At 42.0% G+C, this 27,915-nt stretch overlaps 1 protein-coding gene across 1 annotated transcript in view; it reads right to left on the bottom strand.

The window, feature by feature from the left end:
• The window catches only part of ALK (ALK receptor tyrosine kinase), a 306,102-nt gene extending 279,255 nt beyond the window's left edge, over positions 1 to 26,847 (bottom strand). The window contains exon 1 of the mRNA XM_077781748.1: positions 26,738 to 26,847. Within this exon, the coding sequence (XP_077637874.1) occupies positions 26,738 to 26,837 (100 nt within the window). The 5' untranslated portion in view covers positions 26,838 to 26,847. The remainder of the gene's footprint in view (positions 1 to 26,737) is intronic.
• Positions 26,848 to 27,915: the final 1,068 nt, after the last annotated feature.

Here is a 27,915-nt window from a genome sequence, read left to right as displayed (position 1 = left end):
AAAATTAATCAGTTCAGCATGGGAAGAGCTGGATTGCAGACATATTTTATGCAATCTGAAATGAGAGAGAAAAATGACAGGTTCCATCCCCCTTCTAGGCTACTTCTAGTGAAATTTTATAACATCTGTTGATGCTAAGTACTTCAGACTAGAAGAATACATTTAAGGCTATTTTCTGCAAGCCCATACTATTCTCCAGGGTTACCACTTAGATGTATTTAAGCCAAGCACCCGTCAGAACATTATTTCATGCCCAGAATGGAAAGGATGGTGAAGACCAAGATCTCACTGCTATTTGAAATGCATAATGTCACTGAGCTGCCAGATTATGACATATTAAAATCCTGTTTGCTATCCATGGCCTGGCATTAGTTCAACAGAAAAGAGCAAATCTGTTTGAACTCAAATTTGATTGATGAAAATTTCTACACAGTTTATTATCTGGCATGTTTTTGTGACACAGACCTGACTTTTCATTTTTTTCCTGTATGGTTTTTGTTATCCCTAGTAATATGCGTCCACCAAAATCTTCTGGGCATGGAAAAAGACCTCTTTCCCACCTTCCTCAAATTTTGGTTTTATGTATTGTTTTTCAGAAATAGCTTTTAATGTAAAATTGTAGAAGTATTTAAGAAAATTATTTGTTTAATTCACCCTAAGTATCTAACAGAATATCAACTCACCCCTTTTTTCTGGTAAAATCCTAATCTAAATTTTTAATCATATGCAATTGAAAATAAACTTATCTGTTGAGAAAAATGCCTAAGTTCCTCACATGACAGGTAAGCTTCCCAAAATAGTAGATTGGTGCTCTGCCTTTCACACCAGTCTCAAATTAAACTCCAAAGAACCCACTCCCTTTCCCCCTCCCTGTCTGCTAAGGAAGGGACTAAAAGGGAGATTATTGGTTGAGCTAAAGATTTACTAAAAACCCAGAGCAATAGAATAAGATACACATGAGAGAGATATTAATATCAGAAATATACAATAAAAGAGAAGGTATTTTACTACAAAAAGGTATTCACCACTGGGAATAAAAAGGTGATAAATGTTCCCTGCAGGACATGCCCATGGGGTTTTCCCAGACAAAGATGATATAGACAGCATTCCTGCATGCAGAGGGATATGGGAACAAAGGCAATATGGCCAAATTCCAAAAGGGAGCCCTAGTTTTCCTGCTGAAACCGTGTACCCAGCAATAATGTGGGTGGCATAGAAAAACAACCTGATCACATCCACACAGTGCTGAACTCCACCCATCTGCAACCAGGACAGTGGGAAGTGCCTTTGGAGGATCTTGCAGAAAGCAGAGCTGAAACACTCACACAGGAGCACACATTCAAGCACCTACATATGTTGCTTATCTTTGCATGCACAGGGAGCCTGGGCCCCTGCCCTTATGTCTTTTGTTGGCACAACTTCATTTGTCATTTTTTGTAATAAATCATACTGAACCAAGTCTTCATGTCTCCTTAATCCCAGTTTAGGCTGGGATTGCAGTGTAGCTGTGCAAGCAGAAGGAAGAATATATGATCTGTATAGATCATATATCATATATCTGTATAGCAGAGTGGGAGAAGCCAGTTTTCATTTCAACTATTTGGGGATTTTTTTTCTTCATGTTGAAATGCTACTTAGATATCTCTATGGACTTCTGCTTCATCTGGGGGAAATTTTCTCAGCCATCCTCTGGCTAGCTGTACATATCTGTACTGCATGGAGTCAAATTTTTCCCTAATTATGTTTACCTTGACAAAAATCTCACAACACTTAAAAAAACTATCATTTTATAGTCAACAAGACATGGGGCCTTTTGATGGATTGCTTGCAAACATACCACAGGGCAGTTGCAGACTTGCAGGCCTTTCTTTCAGAAAATTACAAAAGACCTGATCAGACTTTTTTTTTTTTTTCCCTTGGCCTGGCCTTCAAAAAGGATCACCAAATTGCCACAAGACCAGGAAGACTTCAGTAGACGGTTAAAGAATGCAACTACCACCAGAGACCAGATTAGGTCTCTTCCCCATGTAGAATGAGGGGCCTCATTCAGAAGCTGTTTGAGTAATAAAGAAGGCAGTGTACCTATTCCAGGGGCTGCATTTGTTCATCTTTTTCCAGAGGTAGAGGTAGTATTTGAATAAAAGCTATTTCACCAAAGAAGGAGAAAAATAAATTATACAGAAACATTCATCGTCATGCGGAATGTCACCAAACTATCAGGATGTCCAAATAGATATCAAATGAGAAAGATGTATCCTTGTTCACGAATAAAGAACATTTCAGAGAATTCAGGAAAAAAACCCAAAACATGGCCATGGTTATGCAAGCCAGGCTAAATAAATAAACAAACTAAAACAAGGACACCCAAAAGGAAGAGTCTCCTACTGGGAGATAGACTTAGCCTTGACTTCAAGAAGATCTGTAAAAGTGTATCTTAAATAGCTGTTAATTCCAGCCTCTAGAGCTTCAACTTATTTTAGGCCATGTATATGTGCTTCAATTAAAAAAAATAAAGCCAACAGAGAGCAGAGGCAAATGTTCTGTGCAGTATTTGTATCATACACAAACCACAATAGGATATTAGGATGATAATTTTATACATTATAATGTCCATATGCATATAAATACACATCCCTTAAGAATTTCTTTACTGCTGTTGATACTTTGGAAATTATTCTTCTGATTAATGAATTATACGCTGAATTTATACATTAACGCCTAATACTTATGCCCAAATAATTTCTGGACTAATATATTATTTAAAACCACGTAGGAAGATTAGAAACTGGGTTAATTTACTAGTATCTAGCTTAGGGCTCCAATTTTCTTAAAGATGAATTCAGTACATGAACAGGCAATAGGACTGTGAGGAAAGAAACTTTTAGATGTTCCAGTTATTAGGGCTGTTTAATAGATTATCTATACAGAATGGAGATTACAGCATAAGTCAGACTTCAAATGGTAAACTAAGAACTGCAAACTAAGAGCTCCTGATAAGCAATCCATGAAGCTTTGACTTTCCCAAATGGATTCATGTTATGTGAAACAAAAAGAAGCAACATCCATGGCTGAACTGACCTTTCAGATCTCTGCTCTTAGACACAACAGAAGCTGTCCATAATCTCGTGGCAAACACAGTGTCAGATCTAACTCACAAAACTGGAGGGGAAAAACCAGCATTTTCTGTAAGTTTCATGCAGTTCACCCTGGCACGTGGGCAAACATATAAAAATCAGTTCTGAGGTAACTGGTTATATCACTGCAGTTCAAAGCTGCAATTCTTTGAAAACTCTATCAGATGGAAGCCCAGCTACTTTTTCTAAACCAGACTTTGATTGATTTTTATCTCATTATTTGCAGATGTCCTTAAAAGTGATGGGTTTTTGCACTTTCACTTCATTCATTTAAAACACACACACAAATCAAAGCAAATATTAGGGATTGATTAAATTGATGGTGTCAAATTAATTGGCTCCATCTCAATTATATTTTCCTAAAATAAATACAGATCAACTACTTTTGAAGATCTAACACTTGACGTGTGATGGGGAAATTTGGCATATAGTTTATATGAGTTTTTCAGATTTTACTTATTGTTGAGCAAGCAATTCCTTTTAATCAATACACTGTTTTAAAACTGCTGCCAACCTTTTGGAAGGCCAAAGGTGGTAAAGTTGTTCCTAGTGTTTCATTTATATCTTACAGGTAGTGAAATTTTGCTATTGCTGACATTGCCAAGCAGTCCTTCTATTGCAACAGTAGCTCCATCTTTCCCAGCTCAAAGAGAGTACAGGGACTTAGTTATCTATTTCTTTAGAATTTAAGTTTTCCCATAATAAAATACCTTAATATGCTTTTTTTTTTTTTTTTTTTTTTTTTTTGAGGGAGAGAGAGAGGATAAGATGTCCTAGCTGAAGCACTACTTGAAAAGAGCTTTTGGCAGATGATCAGCATGGAGAAATCTCTTTTCTTATGCTTTAAAGGCTGAAAATTATAAGCAATCAAAGGATATTAAAAATTGAAAGTTTTGGGCAACATCTTCTGTAGGCACTGTGATCTGGGCTCAAATAATGTTAGAGTGCTGCAAGATGCCTCTTCACAATACTGCATCTAAATGAATCCTTTCAGGAGCTTTTACACCCTGCCTTTTTGGTACGTGATACATTTTACATCATCCCAGGTACTAAGACATTGTATCAGCAGTTCCATGCTTGGTATTAATTCAGGACTTACTACTGAATAGCCACAATATGGATATGGCATTGGGCACTTACAGAGAGCCTCAATTATTTCAGCATATTGCCAGCTTTCAAGGGAAAATGTCTTCCCTTGGACCCACTATTCTAAACCAGTTGTACCACCACCAGCAGCTCCAAGGGGAGATAATCAACTTTAAAGTGAGGTCGATGAACCCCTGGATAAATTTACTGGTGATTGCTGCATGAGAGGAACTCTTCCCACCTCAGAGTTTCACATGATTGCACCACATCTTATACCTTTTTCAAATACATTCTGAAGTTTCACAAGCTCTGCATGTTAGCACACTAAAGGAGCAGGGAAAGGCTTATTCTAGCATTTGCTGTACAGCCAACCATAAATATTTTTAATTCAGCTGTCCCTAAGTGCAAAAAAGGTAGAGACTATGAAATAGAAATCAATGGTCATGCTTCATATACTACTTGATGTTTTACTTTTTCCAGGGCTTTGATTATAGAATGTAGCACAGAATGAATGAGCAGATGTGCATTTGCTTTATGCTACTTTTTCTGCTTTGCTGCCTTCCCTGTTTCTTGACCTCCTGCTTTTTACATCCTAGGGGAAAGCAGATGAATTTCTAGGGGGAGGTGGTGCAGTCACCATGTTTCTTTTTTGCTGCATGCTTCTTGTGTTCCAGAATAATAATTAAAGTCAGGAAAAAACCTGCATGGTACGAGCTTAAGTCCAGACCAGATCCAGGATAATTACAAACAATCAACCTCTGATAGTGTCCAAGTGGAGTACTCAGTATTTAACACAGGTCAAGTGAAAAGTGTAACAGGCAATCGTTCCCCCAAGACCATCCCAGCATGGCTTGCACTTTCCAGAGCAGTCTTAGCACAGTTCAGCAACTGTGCAAGCTAAGGGTGACTCAGTTCCTTGCTGCTCCTAAAAATAGTCCTGTAAAAGAAAGAATGAGGTCTCAGACACAGGAGCTGGTCATTCCACCACTTGTGTTACAGCTCTGCAAATCAAGTGCAGGACTGAGGAACTTAGAGGGCATCAGAGCTTTTGAAAGTTATCTTCTCTGCTATGTGATCAATCATGGACTGAGAAAACTGAATGACCAATATGAGCATTTTACAAACTTCCCAAGCAAGGAAATATATCCCCTACTTTCTGGACTACTGTTTTTGAATCTGATGCACGCAGTCATCAGTGATCTGGAAATACAGTAATTTGTTAAAACTATATGCAGAGTTTTATTCAATTTAGAAAGAAAGGGGAATATGAGCAAAGGGGAGTGAAAGAATATTTTATTGAAAACAATGCTCCAGATGCATCCAGAACAGTCATCTGGGAGATATATAAAACCATTACATATGGAATAGAGTTTTTGTGTTTCTCCCAAAGAAAGTAAAAATACAATATAACTTATAATTAGTACAAACAAAAACGAGGTTAAATTCACAGTCATATATTGCCAGAATGATTCTAACAGGCTGAATGGAAAAGCTTATGTAGGCAGAATTTCAGCTAGCAGGAAATATAAGATATTTATTTGAGTTACAAGACAGCAAGAATGACAGAACTACTAAATTCACATGCAGGTTTCTAAAATTAATTTTTGTTTGTAGAACAAACTGCCAGACTACCAGCATCGACTCTTATATACTTTGGAGCCACATACTTCTGTCATATGATGCTGTTCTTACTCTTTTACAGAAAACAACTAATTTTTTGTTGCTCCAAAAATAATATTTTAGTGTTTTGCACTGATTAGGTGAATCTTTGACTGTGGGACCTTCCTGATGGAGAAACACTGAGCAGGGTGCGAGGGTGGGCAAGATGAACCACAAGATAATTTACATAAGTGCATTGCAATTATTTCTCCTTAATTATGCATGCAGCTGGCGCTATTTTAAGCCATGCCAGCACTCTGTGCACACAAGCACTAAGGGTATCTGTCACTCTGTGTGTCAAGTCTTTAGCATTCTCACCCACCTGCCTGTGAACCACCAGCAGCAACCTAAGAGAGGCAGTCAGGCTTGTGGCCACCTGCCATTCATCAGGGCACGGCTGCTGCCTCCTCATATTTCTCTCATGTCGAGACTTTCTTTGCACCGTGTTCAAAACACCAGGTCCATTTGCTCTTTTCTACCAAGTTACTCTATGAACTTCTAACTCACCAGCAAACTAAGCTGCCTCATTTTTGAAAAACAGACACACAAATGTAAGTTGGCAGTTAAAAACAAGCTGAATTAGTGGGGGGAAAAAAATCACAGTTGTGTTTATATTAATTAAATTAAATAATTATATACTAAAACTCAGCTTGAATTTCCTCTCAAATGACACTGCTGCACTTTTTTTTTTTCACTTCCTGGCAAAGATTCTAATTTTTGTACTAATGCTTTGTCCGGACACATATTGAGGAAATGCTATGTTTATCCAGACTTTCAGAGCATGGGGGAACCTTATCATTGTTAGAAAATAATAATTCTGTTTTGCCAGTGCTACGTGGAGATGCTCAGGAAAATCAGGATCATTCCTCAAATACAAGACACCATCTAGAAAACTCTGCCAACCACAGCGCAAGGACATACCACAGCCTTAAATATAAGCACGGTAAATCTGTTGTAATAAGCCCAGGCTCTATCATCTCCACCAAACAGGAAAGAAACAAAAACTCAGACACACTCTCATTCCCACCTGGCAGCCCACCGAGTCCACCCTTGTGCTACCACACACATATTCGCATTGTCTTTACATAGATACTTGCATTATTCACTAAGTCCTGCCCACCATCTGCAGCTTCTTTGGACCGAAATATCTCATGGAGACTCTGCTTTCCTGGCCTCAGTATGTATGGCCTTGGGGGTTTTGGCATTTGCAGCACTGCCCATGCTATTTTGCCAGAAATACCCTGTATTTGGGAGATGACCTTGCATGACCCAAGTCTGATTCTTACTAACAGCAAGGCAGCAATGCTACCTTCTCTCCTTTCCACTCTTCCTCTTCTCTTCTGCCCTCTCCCCAAAAAAAGAAATCACAACACAAAAAGCAAAATGGGAGGTTTGTTCCTTCCTATCATGGAAGCTTATTTTAATTTCAAATACCATTGTTATTTGCATTTAAACTATGGCAAGTGAAGCTATGAGTTCAACTTCTAATTTCTACTAAAGCTGACACATAGTCAAGATAATGCAATAAAGCACAGTAGGTCTTCAAACTGCACTAAATTATCTGTATAGGCCCCAAGCATTGTGAAGACATTAGATAGGACACTAAAACCAGCATTTTATTTGGTATCATATATAACAAAAGTGATGTCACCTAGTTTTGAATTTTTTCTTGGCATGCTGCTGTGAAAGGTGTTCCACTTGTCTTTGGTATTCTACCCTACAGAAAAACATGGGGAAGAGCAAATGATTCAGTTTTATCACACAATAAATAGTTAAAATCATGCATGCACCACACAGGCAAATAATTGCTATGGTATTCACCACTGAAAGTCATTCATTGACATAAACAAATCTCAGGGGTTGCAGGAAAACAGTACACAGACTCATCAAACACCTTGCTCTACCAGCTATTTTTGAAGCAGAGGATATAGGCTATTAGAGTTTAGTAGATTATGAAACCACGCAAAATCCACTCATTCACGGAGATAAGATTTATCGAATCACTATTCCCCCTGTTCTTTTAAGATATTTCATAATGACACTGACAGATGAAAGGCTTGCATGCCTGGCTCCGTAGCCCAGAACACTGCCAATACTCCAAAATTTATCAAAATGACAATTCAAAGCTATTTTCCCCTAGTTATTATAGAAAGGTCAGTTGGATTTTACACAACTCATCTTAAATGATTGATTAAAGACACTGGAAAACAGTCACTGTTTCCTTCCAGGTATGCAGTGCTGGAATGCTGGACACATCTCAGGATGCAAAACACACCTTATAAAAGTTATGGATAAAGCATGGGCCTCAGGGAAGCACCATTAGTTTTTTGCTAATAACAATACACATATTCTATTCCTGTGAAATCTATGTGTATCTGAAAGGATGTTTGAGGAGGAAACATGAGAGGGGTTGGTCACGGATGGAGGTTACACAAGTTGAAGCAGCATTCAATGCGACAGTATTACAAAGAATTCAGGCTGTCAAAACACAATTATATACATCTTACTAGATTAATTTTTCTCTAAAGATCAGAAAATAATAGACTGGTTTGCCTGGAAGATCAGCTAGTTCCAACCTCACTGTCATGGGTGGGGATGAATTTCATTAGACCAGGTTGCTCAGAGCTTCATCCATCCCGCCCTTGAACTCTTCTAGGGATGGGGCATCCACAGCTTCTCTGGGCAACCTCACCACTCCTTCCTAATACCTAACCTAAACTTCCCCTTTTTCAGCTTGAAGCTATTCCTCCTTGTCTCGTATGTGCTCTTATAAATAGTTCCTCTCCATCTTTCTTGTTATGAGCTGGAAACACATTTATAACATATTTCTGTTTGCTGGTTCATTTTTAGTATACAGATGAGAGTAAACTTCACAAAGAAATAAGCTATCTTCCTCAATTTCTTGAAACTAATCCAAGCACGACATTTCTTGTCTCTGAGAGTCTTAGTAACCTATAGTCTTAGCAGATGTCTATTTAAAAAACCCACAAACTATTTTACAAACCGTAGAAAGCCCTGAGGTCACTTCTACCTACTTTCCTGCAATACATAATATTCAAAATTAATTTCATTTTTTCATGATGATTTTGTGATCTCTTTTGATGCCAAAAATGTTATTTTCTTTTCTTTCCTGGGAGGAACTGTATTTTTAATCAGGCTTCCCAGAAAGAGCTTTTGCTGATCTTAATGTGAAAAGAAATCTATGAAAAAAAATATGCCTGGGAAATATTACTTCAGATGACAGAGTTTTATTTGACAGCACAGAAGATGAAAAGGCTTGGGTCCTTAAATTCTCTCTTCTCTACAGACCACAGAAGAGTGTTTGGAAAGCTGAACAGTGAAATACAGTTATGCCTAGAGACTGCTTGGCATCTCCTGCACATCACAGGAACATCTGGAGAGATGCAATTAGAGCACAAGCAGCTGCAATGCCCCCACTTGCTAACCTGAATTCTTTCATTGTCACCTTGTGCTCCCTCACTGACTGCTGCATCTACTGAGTGACCTGCATTTTATAAATCAATTCTCAACTGTGTTGCATTATCATAGAAACATGAGACAGCAGTAGGTTCGCTGATCTGTTAACAGAGCGGGCAGGTGTCAATGGGATGACCTGCTGCCTGTTGAGTGAGCCAAACACACGTCCTGTGCAACAAGCAGACACCCAGGCCGTGCCCAAAAGCAGTTAGGGAGCTCATGCATGACTTGGGATTTGACAATCTTGTCAAAAATCTGTCAGCCCCTAATGAGAGGCACTGCTTTACTCTGCTGATGTGTGTGGTGAGCAATCACATATGCAGAGTACCATAAATCTGAGCCTAGTATTCCAAGCAGATATACTCAATTTTCTGGCATTCACAAAAAAATAATATAGCTAAGAACATGGATCACAGGGTAACTCAGCACAGCCCAAGCTGCCCTAAAAAAGCCTGGCCAAATTCTATTTGATGATGTCCACAGTCACAGAATCACAGAATTGTTGAGGGTGGAGGGGAGTTTTCAACCTGTTTAGGAATTGCAAAGACAAAACTTTTTAAAGTTTTTGATGTGCCAAGAAGCTTCTCTGCAGCTCCTGATCAAACTGCAATGGTACAGACATTTGCATTTCACCTCTTTCAGCTTGGGAGGAAAGCCATGTTCAGGCCCTGCTCAGGTGACACTCTGTTCCAGACACAAGTTTTGACTGGGGCATGAGGGCTGCAGTGACCTGGGGATCTCACTGCCACCCTTTGTCACCCATGGCCAAGCACTGACCTGGCAGGCACCAGGCTGTGATTCACTGCTGGGTTTCACTGGGGTAGAAGCACGCATTCATCAGCACTAACAAGTAAATCACATCAGACAACAAAAAGGGAAAAGAAAATAACAAATTGAATGCCATGAAGTGTTCCAACATCAAAGAAGAGAAGGCCAGAATCCCTCATCTTCCCTGCAGTATCAGAGATGGTTCCCAATGACTCAGATTACAGCACAACACATTCAGCACAAGGCCTCGGGGAGAAAGCCAAATTCACTTCCATTCCCTTTTTCCATCAGCAGCATCACAAGGATCATCAATGTCATTATTTTATTGGAAAAAGAGAATCATGAAGGACCGTGGAACTGCCACAAAATTTCACTTTCCACATCTCTCAGCTCTAGCAATTTGTCATTTTTCTTGGGTGTCAGTCTTACTTGTGTTGACCTCCTCAGCAGCTCCAAATATAAACTCTTTTAAAAATTGTATTTCAAGGAAGGTGGTTAACAGGTGAAATCTTATTTGTTTAATTCATTAGTGACTATCTTCAGTTATTGAATAGCACAGGATGAATAGCATGAATACTAGTGAAAAATTGAGTCCTTCACTACTGAGACATCAGTTTAAAAAACAAAGTAATTCTTCATTTTAGGGATGATTGTGGCTGACTGTGAAACAGTGAGACTGCCCTTATCTCTCTCCACTTTAAAGGGTAAAGCTGCTAGCCACATTTCCCATTTAGCCAGCAAAACAGTTGACAGGTCAGTATTTTATCACCTTTCTGTGGAACTTCCCTTAGGTTTGTCACAGATTTAGTGCTACTCGGAGGAGCTGCACACATTGCTTTTATGAAGTGCCTTTATGAGGACAGCTACTTGCTCAGAATGCAATATAAAAAAAAAAAAAGAGAAAAAAAAAGAACCTGGGAACCTGGAAAGGAACCTGCAGAAGAAGTCACATCAAGGCAAATCTATGTACAATCAAGTCATGACACTGTCAGTCACAGCAAGGCACAACTTCCACTGTAATCAGCTTTTTTAGAGGAAGAGGTTGTTTTGGGAAAGGATTCCTGTTTGTTGTAGTACAGAATCCTAACACACAACCTAGCTTGATCAGATAGGAAAAAAAAAAAAGGCCTTAACAGAGAAGTATATAGTAAAAACAAATTTTCCTGGAAAATAAAGCTTATCTGATCTCTGCATTTAAGGCATCTGAGATGCAGGTCACTAGACCTGAACTCACCTCTTTGCTGCACCTGCTCCAGCTTTGGCTCTGATGCAGGCTCTTTTACCTGCAACATTTTACAAGAGGTGAATTGCAAAACAGAGCCTTCTTGGAACAGCAGCTCCAGAAGTCAAGAACTTTCCTTGTCCTTGGGTGTGGATCTGAAAGGAGCACCTGAAACCCCCTGTGTGTGACCCCAGCAATCTGTACCAAAAATAAATCTGCAGAGAGGTAAGAGATAGCTGTGTTTTATCCAGAGAAAACAGAACTGCCTCTGGACGTTGCAGGACTCTGTTCTCAAGAGACACTATGATAATTTCTGGATAATGGAAGTGCCCATAAGGCCCTGGAGAGAGGATTTAGAAAAGCAGTGACCAAGGCTGGGAGGTCAGTGATAAGGCTTTAGACAGTACCATGCTCTCAAAGCCACCTGAAAGTCATGGTTTCCTTGCTAGGCTAGAGATATGCATGGAGCAGCTCAAAAACTGCCACATAAAACTTACCTTCTTGTGGCAATCTTGAGAGAGAATCCAAGTTTATACTAAGATGGTTCACAGAGCACCCTTAAGAAAGAAGTCTTGGTCTTGCCATGAAACCATTTTGGTTTCATGAATAAAACAGATGTGTCCCAGGATATTACTCCACAGAAACAATCTATGGACCAGTTTAGAGATTAGGAAAGAAAAATTATGAATTATTCTATCTTGAACTAACACAGGAGATTAAAGACACTTCCATGATAGTTGTAAACTAGTTTGGATAAGAGTTTTCATTTAGGTACTTTGCCTGTTCATCCTTCTGGTAATTCTGCTGATGTGACTTCAATACAATCTTTAATACAAGCCTGACCTTCCTATTATTTTTCCTTCCCTTGAGCATTTTAATCTGAACCTCATTCTACATTCTCAAGTACTTCTGGAGAAAGAGATGAGCGTGATGATAAAAGACGTGTTAAGAGACAAGATCGTACTTCAGTTCTTTATCTTTTATCTTATCCTAGATGGATTTGACTATCACAGCTAAATTGGAAAGGATTTTAGAGGTAGGAATAAGGCATTTTCTATCCCTTCTGGAGTAAAAGTCATGTTCTTTCAGATGGACATCTCAATTTAGTTGTCTTTTTCTTTTCAGAAAGGGCATTGACTCATTTCCCCCTTCCCAATCCCTATTTTAAAAAAATAACTTACTTTCAAACTTTTAAGTGTGTTTGAAATAATTTTAGGATTATATACTGAGAACTTTTGCATGGGGCAGAAAGGACGAATCTGTTAACTTTTATAATTTCAAGTCTGGGATACCATGCAAAAGTGCCTTACCTTGAAGGCATGACCACAGTAGCATAGGCAGACTGAAAAGGGTAAAAAGGTGCTCACCCTCAGTTTGGACATATGCCTGGTCTGTTTATTCTATACAGTACCTTGGCATAAATCAAACATAATTTCATTTTAATAAAGGTAAAGAACTTAAAACTGGGTCTTCAAGAACGCAATGCTTAATGAACAGTGGATGTAAACATTTTAAGATGTGACTATCATTTCTTTAGGCATATTCTGGTAAGCCTGACAAGCACCTTCCTCTTGTCACTGAACTCTGGAGAGCTGTTTTCCCCTTTGCTTACACTAGGACACCATCATTCCCCTTATTGGGTTGATGCTTCCCTGTTTTAATTCAACTCAGAACCCAGATATATGATGCCAAAGGTCTAAGAGTGGGCTACAGCAGGAAGTTTGAGTTTAATGGCTAACACACATGCTACAGTGCAATCGTTGTGCCCAAATGCCCCTTCCACAAAACCATAAGAATTCAAGAACCAGAGTTCTTAGTATCTTCCATGCTCATTTGACCTGTGTAAAGACAGATGGACACTGCTGTTCCAACCACTAAATGTAGCACCAAGGCCTTCTTTTCCATTTAAACCTAGACTAAGTGCTGACAAAAAAAGCCAGATTGAAAATACGTTCTATTTTTTATCTTCTGACACAGAACATGAGCTGTGCTGTCTCCCTGTGCAGTCACAGCGGATGGCCCAATAGCAAAGAGCAGAAAAGGTGGTTCTTGCCCAGTCTGTCTGCAGGAGAGGGGAGCAGATGTAAAATGGGGAGATGTCATTGGCTTCAGTAGGCTTAGGATCAGCCCCTTAGACCTCCCATCAAACTTTAGGCCAAAGCCTTCAAGAAAACCTGAAAATTATGAGTGCTCGGAAGAGAAACCCCTGGCTATGCTGCAGCCTAAATCTGGGACGTGTCTCCACTCAGTTTGATCACTCTTGTGGGATGACAGTCATTGCTTTCTCCACAGGACACTATACTTCAAAGCAAACTAATGTACTGCCTTCAGTTACACTAATGCAATCCCTTCTGATTTATTCCTTCTACCATTTCATTCAACGTCCCAGCGAGTCATCTACTTACCAGCTGCACATCTGCTTGACAGCTTTAGGGATCTTTCTCAAGCAATAAGTCCTGAATGTCTTTCCAGGGTCTTATGCTTCAGCTCTTTACTGTTTAGAGGATATTGCTCTATTTATCCTCAGCTTCATAGTCCTCCTAATGTTTATCTACCAGCACTGCCATCTTTCAAGCCACTGTACTAACAGATAAGGCCTTCAGCATCTGATTACTGGTCCAGTTATTATTTGCTGTTTGTCCTCTATATTTAGATGTATTTTACAATGTTTGCTGGCTTCATTTCCATACACTATTATCCTTGTCAGAGACAGAGAATTACAGTTGTAGTCATAACAATGATCCGGCAGCCAGCTCCACTAACATTTTGCTAATTCTGCTCCCTGTTCATACTCCTTTAGTCATGATATTCAGAGTTAATAGCAGTTTTCAACGTAGAATGGAAGGGATGGATGAGCTACACTTTCACCTGTTGGGATTTTTTTATTGTTATTTGAGTACAGAGATATTTGTTTTATTTTAAACTTGATATTTCTTCTAAAAATTAGATAATTGCTGTCTAATTGAAAGCAGGCATAAATTTGGGGTTTTTTTCTCCATTAGGTTTCACTTGCGTGGTTTGTCTAAGGTCATTTCTTCACAGGAAAATGGTTGTAAAATAAACCCTGCAGTGCTCAGACCCAGCTACATTCTACTGCAGTCTTATCCTGCTTTTCCTATCAGCTTGCATTTCTCAGAACAAAAAGAAATTTCTAGTTTTCCTTCAACCCCTGCTTGACAGACACCCTTTGGACAATCTGTTCCCTTGGTGCACCAGTGTACTCACTTGAAGGTGAAGTGGGAACTTACAGTGAATGTTTCTTGCAGCTCTTCAGTGTTCCCTGCCTAGGAAGGGGCTCTACAAACTACAGAGGGAACCTGACTGTCCAAATCCTCAAGACTCGATCTAGTGTGGCATTGTCTGTTTTCAAGCTGGAACTGTCTTTCATTACACTAAAGGTCTCCCTTCCCATTAATCTTGTTGAGCAGCTCTCCTTTCCAAGCTCTGCTGCTCACAATTTGTGATTCCTTATTGTTGGGCATCCATCACACGTAAAATCTGCTCTAAGCACCCCATTACTCACATATTTAGAGATGTCAAAGCAAGGCCTCCATGTAGCTCCCAGAGCACTTTAGAATTCCCTTCTACTTTCCCATCAAAAAGGCAAAAAGGACATAAGCAGACAGCATCTTATTTGAACTTACCGGGGAGGTTGATTTCCTTATACAGAGAGTTATGTGGAGAAGCAAGGCAAAAAAAGGCAACTACATAATACAGCTACAGTTAATGATGTATGAACATCACAAAGGTCAGCTGAGCAAGGATCCAGTCCTGGGTCCTTCAGGTGACTTTTTCAGTGCCAATACAACAGGAATACTTTCCTTGAAGACTCTGTATGGAAACTAAGGTGAATTTCCTTTCTCGTATTATAATTTATATTTAGACCACTGTGCACAGCATTTAAAGACCCAGAAACCAGAGGTTTCTTTAGCTCGGCCTGATCTTCAATTTGGTTTACGGATGGGACCATAAACCAAGGGCCCATGTCCATTAATTGTTATGATGTGTACATACAACTATATCCTGATGAGATTGAGGAAACTGGGAAACTTCTGAGGAAAAAAATCACTAATATGGGGTATCTAAAGAAGTTTTATATATTTAAGAGCTTCCATTATTAGGATAAGCCTTAGAGAAAGCTGTTGAGCGCATATCTAAAAACTTTGCATTCTCACATACGTTATTAAAAGGGAGAGTATGATCAATTGCCCTCCAGGGTGTATCCAGTAATAGATTCCTTTCCCCAGCACAGGATTGCTGCAGCTCATTCATGCACTCGTTCATTCATTCTGCAATTGCGCAAACAGACTCTGTAAACAAAAACTCCTCACCAGCAAACTCCCACCGTGCCAGCAATATTAAGTGGCAACAATATGAACACCCCACAGAGAAGCAAAGGCAAACAGTTCATTGATGCTTCTCTTTCCTCTTATCAGTATAGTTGATCCTGCTTTACAACCAATGTAAAAAGATAGGTTACAGTGGCAATAAACCTCAATACATTAAGTCTCTGTACAGACTGGTTGCTGAAGGCTTAATATCAGTCATAATTATTATCCATAAAATGTTATTGAATCAGATCTTAAAAGTTAATGCTGCTTTGTTTCAAGAGATAAAGGACAGTAGGCTGGTAAGGGAATGAAGGAAACATTGAGCTTTTGATCAGTCTTCATGCGATTTAAAACCTTAATCGCAAAAGGGACTCAGCACTTCAAATAATATCCCAAATCCTATGAGCTGGCCTAAGCAGAGCCCAGTGGCCAGAGTGATTACTCAGAGGGTGTTTTATCTTTGAACTTGATACTAGCACTCAGATGGAGGATGCAACTCTTTTCTTGAACTCAGGCCTGGTGAACACTGCCCTTTTAAGATAGATTGAAATGTGAAGCTGGTAGGTAAGGGCGTTCATAAAGCCACAGCATCCCACGTTCCATTTGGAGCCTTGCTGCTCACAGCACTGCCTTTATCCACGGGTGTTTGCCTTCACAGCCCTCACATTAATACAAAATGTGAAGCAGGTGCCCTGACAGAAGGCATCAAGCCACATAAGCTGCCCTAACATTTACAGCTAATTAAGATTGCTTGCTTTCCTGTCCATAAAAATAGAGGATCTGGATAGGCTGGATTGATGGGCCCAGACCAAGTGCATGAGGGTCAGCAAGGTGAAGTGCCAGGTCACAACTCTTAAGTCACAACTGCAGTGCAGCATTACAGAAGTGCAGCTGGAAAGCTGTCCAGAGGAAAAGGAGCTGTTCTACAGGTGGCCAAGAAGGCCAATGGCATCCTGGCCTGTATCAGTAAGAATGTGGCCAGCAGGACCAAGGCAGGTTTTGTCCCCCTGTACTTGGCACTGGTGAGGCCACACCTCAAATCCTGTGTCCAGTTCTGGACCCCTCACTATGAGAAAGATATTGAGGTTCTGGAGAGACTCCAGAGAAGGACAATGGAGCTGGGAAGGGTCTGGAGCACAAGTCTGATGAGAAGCAGCTGAGGGAGCTGGAGGGGGCTCAGCCTGGCGAAGAGGAAGCTCAGGGGTCACCTTATTGCTTTCTACAACCATCTGAAAGGAGGGTGTAGCCAGGCAAGTGTCAGTCTCTTTTCCAAGGTAACAACAGACAGATCAAGAGGAAATGGCCTTAAGTTGTGCCAGGGGAGGTTTAGATTGGATATTAGGAAAGCTTTTTTCAGTGATAGTATTATCAAGCACTAGAACTGGCTGCCCAGGGAATGGTGGAATCACTATCCCTGAAAGTGTTCAAAAATTGGGTAGATGTGGCACTTAGGGACATGGTGTAGTGGTGGACTTGGCAGTCCGGGGTTAACAGTTGGACTTGGTGATTTTAGAGATCTTTCCTAACTTACATAATTCTATGATTTTATTCAGCTTTCAGCACTCACAATAACACTAATGCAGCTCTGCCTTACCCTTTTTGTAGCTCAATATTGCAACAATCTGAAGCCATCCCTCATCTCTACAAAGAGCCAGAAAGAAGAAAGGTTCAGTATAACAGCTGGGAAGGAGCAAAGTGGACCAGCATGTGTCCTCCCCTTCAAAAGCCACAGTGCTTCCTAGCCAGAAAGAGACCTTGGCTCCCATGTAAAAACAAGTCTCATCTCCTCCCTTGGCTCCTTCACAAATACTAATCATGTTCGGGACATCCCAGTGTCCTGCAAAGTGAGGACAGATTTTTAAGGTTCACCACAGGCTGTAGATCTTTGAGAACAAAGAAGTGTGTTCTGACTTATGTGCCTAATTCTCAGCCAGCCCCAAACAGATTCACTCTCTGACTCTGTAATGCACCTGTTTTGCAAAGCAACCATTAAATTTGGAAGATCTATGGAATGCAATATTTTTCACATCTAAAAAGTATGCCAAAGAAATCATGTAGAAGGGTAATAGGAAATATTTGCAGGGAGACCTATTCTAAATCGTTTACACATAGATAAGGTACCAAATTCCTTTCCTTAAAGATTTTATTAACCTTTTGCTGATGGAAGGAGATTACTGATTGAGAGCTAGATGAGGTCAGTGCAGCAATTATATTTTGAAACCTCTTCAAACAAGGCTCTTGTACAATGTAAGAAAAAAAAGTTGGCAAAATGAATTGTTACTTAAAACGAGACTTTTAGAAGAATAATTAACCTATAATAACTATTCTGGCCTCCTCTCCAGCCCTGAAAAGTAATCCTTTCTCATTAGTTTCAAGTTTAATTAGCATCAATAATGAAACAGCCCTTGGAAATAACCATTGCATCATGGTCTATAATGCTGACATACACTGCCGACAATGGGTAAGGCCACAGGGTGATGTCTGAAGATAGGGAGAGCCTCAGCAGATCACAGATGATCCCAAAACTAAGAAGAAAACAGTATTGCAAAAGGTGTGGAATGTGACAAAACCAGATTTATTTAAAGAGGAGTGTCACAAACACAGTGTGGAGCAGAGGAGATTCAGATAGTTTTGCCAATAACTGCTGCAGTATTTCCAGCAAGCTAGTGAGCCTCTCAATTCCAATTTCTTGTTCTTCCTTGGCCTTTTGGCTGAAGCAAAGAGAGTGACTTCCCTGTATAGTATATTCTATATGAGAAAATTCTATTCAGCACTTGGAGTCTAACATAATCAAATAATGCTTTTTCCATCCCTGGCTTCTGTGATCTCTCTGTAAAACAGATATAATAATATTAGCATTGTCACTAGGGTGATAAGGCTTAAAGCAGTTTGAGAATCCAACATGAAAGAGGCTATAAAAAGCCCAGACACTCTGATGCATCTGAGATAACTCATTACTCAATGGGCCAGCAGAAACAGCAGGAGAATGCCAATATACAAGTTGCAATTAGAGATTTGCTGCAACTTGTAGAGCTCTCAAGAATCACCACAGATTTCTGGTAAGTGAAGTCATAGATAATTCAGCTGCCTGTCACAAGCACTACAATGACCACTTTCCAAAGAGCCACAGCAGCTTTCAAAACTGAGCTGGAAAGAAAATTTCAGCAACATAAAATTCTTAGAAGGAGTATGACATATGAAAATAACCATTTCCAGGATGTCTACTGAGACCAGTATTTTCTCTTTCTAACATACATCAAGAAATATATAGCACAAGAATCCACACATGGACATCTTCCTCTGTACTCCCACCATCACACAGCAGGATCCTGCTTTTTCCCCCTGCACTCACCACCCAGATGTTCTCTGCTCTTCGTCTTACAGCCTTCTCTCCCTTTGCTCAGCTTGTAACTTGAAGAAAGAGTCAAGGTTTTCTTTCATCACAAGGTTTTGTAAGACATGAGACCAACAAGAGTTACTTGTCAGTAAGGAAGTGAGGAGAAGCTTGCAGAAAGAGCCTCCACCTCTTTCTTCACAGTACATTACTGCAGGGAAATCCCAGTCCAAAATGGATTCGGCATACACCCTTGTTTGAGCAGGAAAGGTAGCTCTGCCTTGGTGTAAACATTGGAATACCAGTGGAAACTCTTGAGCTTTGCAGACTGAGCTGAAGAGTGGTAAAAGTGGTAAGTCGCAAAGGGGATGCCCCATATTTCTAGAACCATCTAGTTGAAAGGTTTCAGCCGAGTATTTCCACTTTGCCATCTGTAATTCAGGAAGAATCAGGTAATCCACTAAAGTTTTAAACTGTCTCAAATGCCCATTCTGTGCAAATGTCTGATATCTTACGAAACCACAAAGGATAAACCTTCTCTCACTGCCTCCACACCATCCTCCCTTCCCAGCCAGGACAAACAGTGCTCGATTTGCTCAGCAGTCCCCATTAGCCAGCAGGAGCCAACACCTGCAGCTCTTCACTGCAAATGGGGATGGTGCCCAGCTGCAGCTGCCAAAAGCATACGGGCAGCTGGCCACAGCCTATCCCACTCTCACTTTCCTTGAGGGTACAACTAATCTTAGTCAAAGACTCACAAAGTATTCAAATTTCAAATCTAAATTTGACTATTTGTCTTCAAGACAGGCAGTGTTTTAACAGTCAAAGGCAGGGCTCAACATTTTTCAAAATAAAAGAGAAACTGATTTTCTTGTAGCATCAACCAAAACTCTAAGTTTGCTATCACTGAAATGAAGGAAATAGCAGTCCTTTGGCTATTAGCAGTGCAGAGATGGGAATAAATCAATATGGTATACTGGCTCTTTTAGCTTTTCCTTTAAAAAGCTGAGAGTTCAGACTGCACCTTACTGCCTTTATTCTGGTTCTTGGAAAGTAAAAGCATTATTAATCCATAAAAAAGCACCCTCTACCAAAAGAGTTCAAAAGCAGTCAAAACTGCCCTTGCTTTGCAAAGGAAGTAACCACCACAAAGGGAAGTATTTCGTCTCACAGAAAATGTCAATGGCAGAGCTGCGTACTGCAGGATAATTAAGTTAGAAGTCAAACTAGAACTCAGTTCTTGCAGCTGCCTACTGAAGTTCTTTGGCCAAAGAAATGTCTGTTGTTAGAAACTTGTCTGAAGTCAGTTTGAAGCCAGCCACCAGCTCTGTCTACTGGGTACACTTAGGAGACTTCAACCACTTCACAGATTCTACTTGACTAATGAGGGAAGGTGGTTCTCCTTCACTACAACTTGCAGAGTTCACAGCTTCTGCAAGTAGAGATATCTGAGTCCTACCTACACTGTCACAGGGAATTTCTGAGTAGCCATGCTAAGCAGGATAGTGACAACCATGAAGCTACTAGGCCATCTCAGTCACAAATCAAAATACTCATGTAAATTAGACTTTAGTCTCAAAATGTGTTTCTTGCCTAAATATTTAAACACATAAATAACCTCCAGCCATTCCAGCTTGTCATTTTAAGCTTTCTGACATTTATTGTTCGCAAGAAAAGAAAGGTCAGACTTATCAAATCTGCATTTATGCTTCCATGACATTTTTCTCCAACCAAATCTTTCTGAATTAAAGAAGCAAGACAAATGTGGCACATTTCATAAAGGACCTTTCTCAGCCCAGCACTGCAGTCTCAACAACCATATTGAGCTCAGAAGTGGCTTCCCAGGAAACAGATGCTGTTGCTTATAAGAGATCTGGAAAGCAGGCAACCTGAATTGATGTTTGCTATTAGGTAAATCACTTGTGCCAAAACCATAGATCTCCTAGACTCATAGAGCTCATAGATCTCTTTAGCTCTGAGTAACCCAAGAGGATGCTTTAGTGTGAGAATTAGACAGGAAATGTCCAGGCACAGTGTGGAATTTGCTGCTGTTTGGGAAGCAACTTGGATTCTCAAAACATCAGCACTCCAAGGGAGTTAGCACTGATGTATCCAAAAGGTGGGATCTTCTTTATTAAGACAAGGCTCACTTAGTTGGGAACTTTTAAGTGCTAAATCCTGCCAGTCTCCCTTCAACTCTTCTACTTCTTTTGGCTAATTCACGAACATTGTCACAAACACACATTTTATTTCCTATCATGTAATGTTTGTGTGAGATGTGCAGTGAACCAAATAACCAGATTACTTCAGGATCCAATTCACTCAGACACTGCAAAATCACCTTTGATTTTGAAGAATGTCTCTGCTTTTGTATAATAAAGCACTTAAGTTTCCCTGTGCACTTCTTTACTGTAGATATTTATTCCCTGTTTTTAAGGATGTGGAAATAAAAGCGCAGCAAGTTTAGAGAAAACATATTTTTTCAATGTGCCATAAATGTTCATTCAAACATAATAAATTGTTACTTGTGCCCCTTTTGGTGTTTGTTTATGGCTATTTTACTGAACATGCTTATGAATAAGAACATTCATAAGAACAATGAGCCTAAAAGTAAACAAAATTTGCAGAAAACAGACCTAGAAAGCATAAACACATTGTGTATAATCCTGGCTCTCAGTGAAAATAAGCAACACCACATAACTCTGGGAAAACAAAACCATGTGATCACATCACATTTTCCATTAATAACTCAAAGACTGAGCATAATTTCTAACATTATCTGTCAAATAATCAGCAACAAATTTGCAAATCCTGGTGGCTTTACTGTGAAAGCCCCAAGGCTTTGCAAGCCAAATTTTTGTGGTCAACATGGAAACAGTGGACAAGGCATCATGAGTCTAAAGAGTCATAATCCATGAGTTTTATCAGTGCTGATGGAGTGGGAAAATTACTTGGACAGGAACAGGCAGTACAGTAGTAGGATCAAGGATCATACTGCCCACAAAGCCAGGCAAACCCCATCAATAGACAGTTTAATCTTCAAGAAGCATTTCCAGTTCAAGAAGAGGCACTGTGAACTGACTATATCCATATTTCTGGAGAGCACCAATGACTGGAGGTCTAGAGGGAAGTGCTACATACCTAATAGGGCAGGAAAGTCTCAGAAAGATGCTTTTAAGCACACACATGATTCACTGATTTAGCAACTGGTAATCACAGGCAGCCCACTGTGACACCCACAACCCAAGGGTAGAAGAGGAAAGCCTTGATTTGCACTAGTGCACGTCTAGAGTAAACTCAAGTGTAACTCACACTGTCCTTAAGCTTTGGACTGGCAAAGCTGGCCTGAGAGATGAGGCAAAGCACAAAAGCCCAGCAAAGAGCAAAGCCACTTGCACTACAGCAAAAACCTTTCAGAAGCCCGATGGCAGTGCCTCAGTCTTATCCAGCAAGTTCTGCCACTGCTTTATCAGAAGAGCAAGATCAGATCTCAGGTGTGGCACACAGTTGAGGGTGAGAGAAAACCAGAGAGCAATTGCAAAGTGACCAATATCTTTTACCAGTTTTCTGCTCAGTATGACACAATGCCAAATGCTATCCTTTGAAGGCAGCAAAAAGCCCACAAAATATAATGAAAAATATAACTAAGAGACCTTGATTAAATGCTGGTACCTCTAAAATATGCAGAAATAATTCTGTAGACTTCACTACAGTCAGATTTCAGCTTGGAGCTCTGATTTTCATTTACAAAATGTCCACTTTCAAAACCACGTTTTTACCTAGTCTGAAGTTCTGTCTAATCTTTAGGCATAGGGTTCCTCCTGCAAATGAGTTCAGGTGTATAGTAGCAGCCCCCTAAAGATGTAAAGCCTAATTGCCTCAGCATTATAATAGCATTGGTATGTAGTGAATGCAGACAGTTTCAGGGAGAATACATGTGGCAAGTTAATAAAATTTTAGATGAAGGCCACAGTGCAGGAGTAATATTTTGCCTAGCCAGGGGATGAAAAGTTATGCATTGATATTTAAAAAATATAATTGGAATGTTAAATCTATTTCATGAATGAAAGTACATTGACCTTTAGAGGGAAGAATGACTCATTTTCAACCCTGTATGCCCCTTCTTAACACACGCTTCCCACCTCTGCATATGTAAGTAGCAATTAATTTTCATGGGAAGTTATTTTATGGCCATTTCAGCTTATTAAATTTCCTGGGTAAACTCACAAGAAGCCTATTTAGCAACATTTGTGGCTCAGGTGCCCTGTAGTGAGAGAAGTGGTTACCTGTGAGGTTCACATGAAAAAAATCCAAATACCATTACAGGATTAGGGTGGAAGGACTCTTGGATTATTTCCCCCAAGAAAGCTCAATAACCCATCCAGAGTACGCTGCTACAGAGACCCACTGTGGTTCAACACTATACAGCAAAGCCTGTAAGACCAGAACTAAAGCCAGCCTGAAAATCTCCTGAAAGTAATGTTCACACTGGCTGTTCAGTCCCCCATGGCAATATATTGGTTTTCATTAGATTCTTTTGGGAAAGGTTTCCTTGGAGGCAGAGCAGAGTTACTAGTCAAAACCACAGACAATGAGAGCAAAGTCAACAGCAACCTTGTAGTTGAGATTCCCCTCAAATACAGGAGATCTGCAGCGCTGCACTCCTGTCCAAGCTTCTTTCTCCCTTCCTCTGCATTTATTATTTTGTGTCTTTCATACAGAAAAGATTCAAATTAATTGTTTGGTTTTTTTTTTGTCCTAGAGAAGCACTGGGAGAAGGCTAACAAGACAGTACTAAGTCCAAAAGCATTTCCAAGAGAGGAAAACTTTCTTGTACCCAATTTGAAAAGGCCAAGCTGACGCAGAAATGGTAGATGGGCTGAGGTTTGATCCTATTCCAACTGAATGAAACTTCCATGCAGTTTCTCTAAATGGAAGCTTCTTGCAGGATGCTCTGTTCCCACAAGGAAGAGTGTGAGAGAAATCTGGCATCAAGAATATTTGCAGAAAAGCCCTGTAGAAATTCAACTTTATGGCTTGTCTGCAGAACAACAGCTGCCCATAAGTACATCCTTTACTAATTGCTCAGTAACAGACTGAGACAAAGTGCTTTATGCTTTGTACAAGCATGCTGTTAAAAAAGGAAAGGATTCACTTCAGTTAAATTTATTTTTGAGCCAGCAAATGAAAGTGTTAGTTAAAGAGAATAAAGCATTATTTACAGGACTCTGTTATCACCTCTAAGGTCAGTGGGACTTCATCCCCTTGCCATTTTTCCTCACCCTAAAATATAATTCATTCTCCATTCACATGGAGGATAATGTGATGAAAATAATTTAGCAAGGTAATTATACATTTTTCTGGGAAATACTGCAACCCTGGACATCTCCAGCAGACAAAAAGAAAAACAAAAGCCCAGTATGCCAACATAAGTGAAGCAGCTTTCCATTGTTGATGGGAGGATTGTGTTGTTTGAAATCCATTTCCAATTAGCTTAAGCAATGAAGGAAAGGCTCAGTTGCCTTAGGAAGGGCTTTAGTTAAGCCCCGTGCACATTAGCTGCAATGGTGTCAATAACTGCTGGAATCTCACAGGCTGGTGGATGCTGTTCGTGCTGTTATCACTGTATCAGCACATCCTGCTGTCGGCAGGGCTACACAGCACAAATTTAAGGCTGGCAGTGACACATGGTTTTCACATAGACAGCACCTTAGCAAAGCAGGGAATGGATTTCCTAATGTTGTTAAACAAACCCATGTTACAAAAGCAAGGCAAAGCCACAGTGTAACTATGCTAAAGAGTCACTGCTGAAAAAGCAGAGGTGCAATTCGGAAAGAGATCAGGATTTTTACAGGAGATTGTGAACAGCTGCAAGGAGGTTACCACTTCAATATGGGTAAAGGAGGTCTATATTCCTTCCCTCTGCTCCTCCTTTTCCTACCTCCTCTGTGACTGACTTTGCATGAGTGTGTTGCAGTAAGAACAGCAGAGCTTTCTCTCCAACATGATTTTCCAGGGGCATAGCTTCCTACTGATCTGGAAAAACATGAATTTCTCCTCAACAGTAAGACAACAGACAAAATAAAGCGTGTGAGTTTTAATAGCTTTGTATTCACATCAGAGAACCTGTTAGTTCTTATGTATGCCCTTCCCTCAGGTTAAAAACACACCTTCATCCTCTAAGACAAATGCATGTCCTCAAGCTCCATCACTGCTGTAAGTACCTGATTAAAAATGGCATTCAAAACTAAGGCTTCACTGCCCAAGGAGATCTGTAAATCAAAACAAGTGCTAATCACAACAAATCCTCCAAATAGAAAGAAAAGGAGACAGTAGGGTTTGGCGTCTTTAATTTTTAATTATTCTTTATTTACGGCAATGTAGCAAGGCAAGACCTGCTAGAAGGTGGGGGGTGTTGGCCTCGCCTAGCCACCTTGTGGTGGACAGCACCTCTGTGTTATCCCTGCCAGATCCAGCACAGGAAGAGCTAAACCTGGGTACCTCACTTTAGCCACAGCTGCAGGACTTACAGCCTATCCTGACAGTCAGCTTTGGTTTTCCTTTCAGGCAGCAAGCAAGGAGATGAGTTCCATTTGTAGCTCTTCAGATGGCTATCCCATCTTTTCAGATGAGCATCCAAAATCAGTTGCTCCAACTTTATATTCAAAGCCCAGCAGTGACTTCTCCCTCCTCTTGTGAACTTACTGAAGTGTATTCTGTGGTCCATTAAGTAGGTGCCTACTCAGGGACACATCATTGACTTCTACAAAGCTTCATAAAAAGTACCTGACTTAACTCACTGTGACAAATTATTTGGACCTGCAGTCCTCTAGGTATTATATTCTTCTAGTAGGAAAGGCTGAATCACAGCTTCTGTTAAAGATACAAAGCACACACAGAATGGAAATTTCTCTTGATCACTAGCCCACAACAGAGTCCTGATTTGAGATAAAGGAGCTGCCCCAAACCGTGACTGCCAATCACCGCCCACCAGAACCAAAATTCTGAGCTGGGTTCTCTCTTCGCACAAATACCAGTGCTGCACGAGCCTTCTCAGATGTACAACTTCTTGTACTGTAGCTGACAGAATGCAATTCACTAAGGATCCTTTGGGGTTTTAAAATGTCAATCAGCCCCTATATTTTATGTTTAAAGATCAGGAATAATAGTAATATCAATATCTAGTAATAGAGATAGTAGCATTAATGTACAAAATCAGGAGCCAGACCCAACTTTAGAGATGTTTGTGCTGTTCCCTGGTCTGCTGTCACATAACCTTGAAAACACTCGCAGCACTTTGAGGAAACATCCCTTTTTAGGATGATATTTTTTAAGTTTCAAAGAACCTGATCTTCTTGTCCTTCGACTAATGACACTTTAACCTTCTAGGACTTGCTCGTGGCTTTCTAGCACATAGAAACTCTTGGCGTTTCGCAAAAATCCCTCGTCACCTTCAAAATAGTCCTCCTGGCCCCACCAAAGCGCTTCGATACATTTCGCACGGGTAAAGCGCAGCCCTTAGGGACAAGCCGTGAGGGGAAGGCGCGAGTGCTCGGGGGAGCTGCGCTTCCCGCATCGCCGGGGCCGGCAGTGACCGGGACGGTGCGGGGCGCTGGACGCGTGTCCGGGCGGGGAGGGCGCACGGCAGCGCGGGGCACGGCGGGGCTGCGGGAGCGGGCGCGGGGCGCTGCCCGGCGCGGTGCGCGGCATGCAACGCACGGCTCACCTGCCGCGGAGACGTAGAAGAGGAGGCGGGGGCGGGCGGCGCGGATGGCCGCCGACAGCCCTCGCTCGCTGCCCGGGAGGGCGCCGCGGCGCTCGGGCATCAGCCGCACCCGCAGCCGCCCGTCGCCGGCGCGGAGCCACCAGGCGAAGAGCTCGGTGAGGTTGAACTCCAGGTGCGCCCCGCCGGGGCCCGGCTCGCCGGCGCAGCCGTCCCGCACGGTGCCCTCGCCCAGCTCCAGCACCAGCTGCTTGGCGCGCCGCAGCCGCCGCCCGGCCGCGGAGGGCCCGGCGGGGACGGCGGGCGGCTCGGCCCGCGGCAGCGCCCCGCGGGCGGCGCGGAGCAGGGGCGCGCAGTCCAAGCGCAGGCGGCACCGCGCCGCGGCGCGCCCCGGCGGCCCCAGCACCAGCTCCCGCACGTAGGTGCGAAACAGCGAGGGCACGACGAAGTCCATCGCCAGGCTCCTCCTCTGCAGCCGCGAGAGGCCGGGGGTGTCCCGCGGTCCCGCCGCCGCCCCCGGGGCCAAGCTCAAGGCGAGGCAGGCGGCGGCCAGGAGGCGGGCGGACAGCCTGTCCCCAGCCATGACCCGCGGGGGGCCGGCAGCGCTCCGTCCCGCGCCCGCGGAGCGGCGCCGGGGAGCGCGGTGCCGGCGCGGCGCTCTGCGGAGGGAGCTCGGGGCCGCCGCCGGCCGCTCCGCCCGGGGCCGCCGCTGCGCGGGCTTTGCCGGCTCCAACTACCCGCCACAACGCAGGCATTACCCTGCGAGCGCTGACGTCACGCCCGAGCGCGCCCCCCGGCAGCCAATGGCGTCCCCGGTAGCCCTCATTATGCAAATGTACGGGGGCGGGGCGGGCGGGGCGTTCATTGAGGGAAATGGCCCGGCGGGCGCGGGGAGCGGGCCGGGTGTGCGTCCCCCGGGACGGGCCGGGCACGGACGCGCCCCGGGAACGGGGGCGGGCAGCGGCCAATTGCTGCCCGCAGCGGGGCACCTGGCAACAGCACGGCCCGGAGGGGCTGGGGGCGGGCACCGGGCGCCGAGCCCGGCTGCCACCCCCGTGTGGCGGGGGGCTCTGGGGTCCCGTTCCCCGCCTCTTCTCTCTGGGCAGGCAATGATGGACATACCTGTCCGCTTTTCTTCCTTGCTTTCCTTTTCTTCCCTTCATTTTTTTCCTCTTAATTTC

Source organism: Lonchura striata, chromosome 3, assembly GCF_046129695.1.
Source record: "Lonchura striata isolate bLonStr1 chromosome 3, bLonStr1.mat, whole genome shotgun sequence".
In the NCBI taxonomy this organism is placed as follows: Eukaryota; Metazoa; Chordata; class Aves; order Passeriformes; family Estrildidae; genus Lonchura; species Lonchura striata.
Note: the sequence above shows the minus strand (reverse complement) of the source record. Positions and strands in the feature narration are given on the sequence as shown.